At 36.9% G+C, this 6,084-nt stretch overlaps 1 protein-coding gene and 1 non-coding gene across 3 annotated transcripts in view; both read right to left on the bottom strand.

Annotated features, from left to right (window-relative positions):
• Window positions 1-182: 182 nt before the first annotated feature.
• Window positions 183-6,084, bottom strand: part of HAUS6 (HAUS augmin like complex subunit 6) — a 16,948-nt gene continuing 11,046 nt past the window's right edge. Inside the window, exons 12-17 of one of the 2 annotated variants that reach the window (XM_041485523.1) lie at window positions 4,675-4,765; window positions 3,991-4,038; window positions 3,379-3,463; window positions 2,495-2,674; window positions 1,499-1,634; window positions 183-1,158 (exon numbers count right to left, since the gene is read on the bottom strand). In XM_041485523.1, coding sequence (XP_041341457.1) covers window positions 215-1,158; window positions 1,499-1,634; window positions 2,495-2,674; window positions 3,379-3,463; window positions 3,991-4,038; window positions 4,675-4,765 — 1,484 coding nt within the window. In that variant the 3' untranslated portion in view covers window positions 183-214. The remainder of the gene's footprint in view (window positions 1,159-1,498; window positions 1,635-2,494; window positions 2,675-3,378; window positions 3,464-3,990; window positions 4,039-4,674; window positions 4,766-6,084) is intronic. The other variant, XM_041485522.1, reaches the window with a different exon arrangement.
• On the bottom strand, window positions 3,524-3,654 carry LOC121363356. The gene has a single exon (XR_005956689.1).

Genomic DNA, 6,084 nt, shown 5'->3' with positions numbered 1-6,084 from the left:
TAGAGGAAGCATGTTTCCTTTATTTTTAATGTCTCATCCTCCACGAGGAACAAGTAATTTGTTTCCCTCCACTTCCACAGCACAGTCCAACTACTCAGAGGTTATTCATGGTAGTATAGCCAGTGACAGAATGGACAAAATCTTGATGCATAAAAAACACAGACTTCATAAAAAACACTTACCCTTCAATTTATGTATTAAGTCTAATGGGACTTCATGTACCATCCACCTGTTGACAGGATACCAGCAAAGATGACACGGATTGTTTGCTCTCATCAGGAGAGCTTGGCAATGGCATCTTGGTAAATCCTTCATCCATGGAAGGATCATCCTCATTTTCCTCTCCTCCTGATATTGTACTTAGTTTAGCTCTATAACTTTGAGATTTGTCTCTATTATGTGTTTGATGCAGCTCCTCTTCACTCTTAGATGCAGTCTGTTTTAGCACTTCATGTGAGCTGGACAGGGACTGTATATCTAGGTCCAATTTTTTAATATCCTCATTATTTTCCGAGCCATCCATTAAATTTTCACTGTCCATTGTAAAGAAAATGGAGTTTGAGTCTGCAGATATGTTGGGATCCATACCATCACATTCTGGAAGTGTCTCACCCAATATTCCCATGTCAGGAGATTCATGACAGAGAGAATTTAACACAGATGCATTCCAGCACAGCATCTTATCCATTAGAGAACTGCGACAGTGGTCTGAAGGTAGTGTATTTGTTCTACTACCACTTTTCAAACAACTATCTGGAGTATTCATACTCTTCTCTACATTTTGAAAAGTCTGGCTTAGATCTTCTGCAGAACTTCCACTCAAAGCAGAATCTAGTACCTCAGATTCAGTTCTCTCATTTTCTTGAATTCCAGACATTTTTGCATCTGAAGATTCAAATGTGTGACTTACACTCACCTGCTCCTGAGAACTAGATTCTGTAGAATTTAATTGAGACTTCTTTTCTGATACAGGAGGATCCAAGTCAAACACAGGAGACACAGGTTTAGAGCATGCAAAGGTAAAGTCCACCTCCTGCTGCATACTGGGTGTAGCATTCATTGAAGATTCTTCCGTCACCACACCAGCTGAGGACAGCTCAAGGTCTAATGAGCCCTCAGTCTGAATAGCTTTTCTCCACGAACTTCTGATTTCAGTAACTAAATGGAACAAACCAAGGTAAAATTTTAGTACTTTCAATCAGTCTGGTTTTTTTCTGTCCCCTCAGTGACATAAGCAATCCAAGAGGGAATATGTATAGCTGCTTTATACTGTTTATGTTTCCCCAACACGAAGGGGATTCTATGTAAGAAAAAAATCTCTTAAATCGAATTCAAAGTATTCACATCTTATTAGGTCTACTGTGTTGTATTAGAGTGAGCCATTAGAAAAACATGCAACATCACTGAAATAGTTATCTTTTTCTTCTTGTGTGACAAGTCAATGAACTAACCACATTTTTTATCAACAAACATTATAAAAACAGAATTTCAAACTCACGCAGATTTTCTGGAGTTCGGGGTATTTGATTCCTTGTTATAAATGGGTTAAAACACAGTGAGCTAATGAGATCATCTAATGCCATTCCTTTTTCTTCACCACTGTGAGGTGACTCAGACATCACCGACTTTGCAATCTGTAGGATGTCAGAAAACAGCAAATTCTAAGAAATCAAAATTATAATCTCTTCATTTCTGTCAGTTATGGTTACAAGTAAATCTCATTCTCCAAATTATCTGGAGAATCTGGAATATTCTAACTTTTCTGTTATTTACTACTTAGGTTCACAATGACCATAGTAGGCTACAAACACAAAACAAAGATAAGGGACTGAAATCAGATTCCATTCTCAGTTCACTCATCATCTATGAATCCACCTTTCAAACAAGAAAGTGTGTTCAGATAGAATATATTTAAGACATTAGCCAAGAACTGCATAAGCTTGAAGACTAGAGATATATATTTCAAAAATTTTAGCAGATGAAAACCAACTCCCATTTCAGTTAAAAACGCAATTTACTTTCCAAAATAAGAAGTGGCACATTTTACAGTAACCCTTGTGAAGGAATTCCTCAAATATTAAATAAAATACCTAAAAGAAAAAGTATTTACATTCCTGCTTAAAATTACTTTAAAATTATTAAAAGTCTCTGTTAAATATTTAACCTGTGTAACTTAAGAATTCAACAGTTCTTTTTGTTTCTGAATACATGCAGTGTACTTCACAGACTTAAGTGTAATCATACCATGATTCTACTGAACATACTATTCACTTCACCATGATTTTTAAGTATGATGCCTGCACAAACTCCATGCTTTCAGTGCGTACTTTATCAGTCCACTATAAAATTCTGTGACTGATAACTATCTAGCACAAAAAGGTACCTTTCGATGCATGTGGATTAGAGACATTTTTTGTTATAATTAGTGATTTGTTCTCCAAACTTAGTGATTGTTTACTTAAAAACCAAAAAAAAAAAAAAATTACATCCTAACCTCTTCTGCCAGTTCATCTCTGGCTTTCTCAAGAAGTTCATCTCTTTTCACAGGAGACTTTGGCTGGGTAACATTTTCACCTGCATTCTCCTCCATTTCTGAAGTAGGGAATTCTTCCTTTCCATTTTTTAAGTTTTTTTGAGGCACGGGTTTTTCATTTCCTATACAAGTATTCAAGTTCTACAGGAATACAAAGGAATTATTAGTAGTTTTAAAATCAAGAAAGGATATTAGTGTAAACTGCTGTAAAATTTCTTAACTGCAATGGCCCCAGTGTATTTAGTCAACAAAAAATATTTCAGTCTTGAATTCTAACTAAATACAAAATATTTTTACAACTGTATTCAAAGTAGGGCCTAAGTAGTGACTAGGATAGGTGTTACATACAACATAGATGACTCACTTGCAACAACCCTGATCACAGTACAGTGAACAGCTGTGCAATGGACAACTGTACATCCAAGCTGCTTTTACACAACTTAAATTTTTTACACCTAAATTTCAGATTTTCACACTTAAATTTCATTTACAACTTAAAGAAACAAAGTCTGACCACTGCCCACATCAAAATCCTGTTTCAGCAAACAGGGAATCAGTCACACACTGTATGCTATACAGGAAGTCAGATACAAGGGCACCTACTTCCTACTGTTCTTTCCTAAAGCTTAGCCAAGTCACTGAGAGTTAGCTTTTACAATTTTGCCAGACTAACTCAAATGTGTAAAAATACTGTTCAAAAAACAATAAAAAACCACCCCAAAAACCCCATAAAACAAACCAAAGCCCCCAAAAAACCACCCCCAAAACGCTTTTCCACAAAGTCTAAGTTTCAACCAATATAAAAAGGACATGTCATAAGTTTAACTTATTTTAAAGATATATACATTTTTAATTAACAGGTCTCCATTTTCAGATGCTTCTGACGACGACGGCACCAATGAGCTCCTCAAGAAGGGAGAGACAAAAAAAACCCAACAATTTTAGAGACAAATCAAACAATTGGAATGCAAATCTTAGAAGGCTGTTATACAATGTATGCTCCGTATCTGTCCGTTACGATTTCCCTCAATTCGTCCCGGTCATCAGAAAGCAGTTTTACTCTAGGGAGAACAGTGTGACAATTAGAGCAGCTTTAGCCCTAGTTGTGTATCAGCCTCCCAAAAACAGTAAATTGATAAATTCTGCTATTGATTAGCACACAGAAAAATAAGGGATTTTTCAATACAGTTGTAAACAAATCTTCTACATTCTGCTATAAAAGATAACTGGAAAGTCTTCTGCACACTTGACAACATTCTTTTTCCTACGTAGTCTTTGAACCATTTCTGGCATCCACAAGTCTGTTCCTATGTAAACTTGAAATTTAACAATCACCTGGCTACCAAAAACTTCAGCTTTATCACTTCCAGTAAGTTTCGTGCCAATTGCACAGCTCTCAAAACTGCACAGTCCTCACTTGCTAGGAAAAGCAAACCTGCAAATGTTTTTGATGTTATCTGTCTGTAGCCTCAGAAGCAGACAAGCCTCCATGCTGTATGAAGTTACTGAAAGAAACCCAGGATTTAATTGTTAACTACTTTGAGAGTCTCTGAGACTTATATGCAACTACATCTACTGATGTCTAAGAGTGGATCGCATTCCTTTGCTGACTCCCTTGGTCTCTTAGTAGGTAATGTTCCAGCATTTGTAGGAGTCGTAATATGAAAGACAGCATTATTCAAAAGGCCAAGAAATACACCTGGTCTAAGCAAATGACAAAGCGGAAAAAACTTTCTAGGATACCATTGTTCTGTGTTTAACCCTTTGCTGGTACTGTAGGAAGAGTAGCTACAGAACAATGTGACTGTAACTCTCAAGAAAAGTAATGAAAAAGCCTTGTAGAGAAGAAGCTTCTGTTCTCTCCATCTGTCTCTTAAATCTTCACAGCTGGAAAGCAAGAAAAAAACATTGCAATTTGACTGCTACTCCTCCTATTCAGCAGCAACCAGTTGATCAATCTGTCATCAGCTGGAAAAAGCAGCAGTTACTTTAGGACTATCTTGCTAAAGCAAGCAGCTGTGATGTAAGGAACAGGCTACTAAAATATTTCACTAAGACTCAAGTGATGCAAAATATTCAGGTCCAGTAAGTAAACTTTTAATTCTTCTACTACTTTTTTATCAAATTCTCATTAGGCATACCATCTTGAGGGTACTAATGGTGTATGGATCATGGTTTCCAAAGGCTCATCACTTTCCTTATGGCATTCTTCATGATGATAGTCATAATTACCTAGAAAAGCAACCCAAAAGTTTTAGTATTGCTTCCATTTTCTTCACTTAGGCTTCCCATGTGACACAAGCTCACTCACACTACTTCTGTAGACTACACACTGGATGGATTTTACACTTCAAGAAAAATAAATACAAAAGCAGGATAGCACTATCAATCCTTCTGCTCAGGCAGTACCTGTAGTAACAAATGCCCCTAGCAGCCAGCACCTCTTTCTGTGCTGAATACATGTTCAAGAAGCATGATTCTAACTGCTGCCCTGCACATATCAATCAGACTTTTTACCTTCCTCCAAACTACAGTGCCAGCCACATCATCATTATCCCCTCCTTTCCACATACACCTCACTTGTACAGTACATCAATTCCACAAAGCACAATTTCATCCACCTTTACCCCAACTGCATTAATCAATAAATATCTCTGTGGATATACTCATCCGTCTTGCTGCCTCAGTCCAAGCAAGGCGAAACTTTGCATAAGTAAATGTTAGAGAAGTAAATGTTTTGAACATTATTGGAGGTGCACACACCTCAGTCATGGACTGTCTAGAACAATGTACTAACTCTGGCACATCTTGAATACACAGCCAAAGTTTAATCTCAGTAGTTCTCTACAAATCCTGTATTTCAGCTTCTGCAGGGATGAATGGCATTTCCTGTCACATTCAACTCAACACATTAAAAATCCAAGCTCACTTCCAGTACTTAGCTGAGGTCAGTATTTTGCTTTTGGTATTGACCCTATTAACAGACAGAAGTTAAGTTTTGTTAGTGGCTGTATTATTAGATAATGCATCTCAACCACAGACAGAATGTCAGAGACCTCAATTTGTCTCAAGCTTTCTGATTCTACCAGCTCATAGCATCATAGTACAGTGCTTCAATCTTTTAAATTTTTAAGGCAAACTACGTTCAAATCCAATTCTGTAGCCTTTCCTCTGCAGCTTCTAAGCCTTATACCCACATACACTCAGATGCATGGAGCAGTGCTTTCACCTTTGTAACCAAAAGTATTTTCCCACCATTTTTTTTGCATCTTGAAATTCCAATATACCTCTGCTATGCCATTCTTCTTAAAAGGAACTCCAAATGATATGATTCAAGCAGTCTTCCTCCTTGCTTTGTAGCTTTTAACTTGTAATTCTGTACTAGTTACAGTCAAGACTTGGTCAACAAGTAAAATGAGGTCACACAGTAAAATACCATCAGATCATCAGCCAATTAACATGTGCAACAACCATGCCTGATCAAAGTGAGCTCTGATCAACACTATTAACCTAATGACTGAATGCAACTAACACAAATCAAGTGAAGTCCT

This window comes from Pyrgilauda ruficollis, unplaced genomic scaffold (assembly GCF_017590135.1).
Source record: "Pyrgilauda ruficollis isolate IOZ18807 unplaced genomic scaffold, ASM1759013v1 scaffold71, whole genome shotgun sequence".
Taxonomy (NCBI): Eukaryota; Metazoa; Chordata; class Aves; order Passeriformes; family Passeridae; genus Pyrgilauda; species Pyrgilauda ruficollis.
Note: the sequence above shows the minus strand (reverse complement) of the source record. Positions and strands in the feature narration are given on the sequence as shown.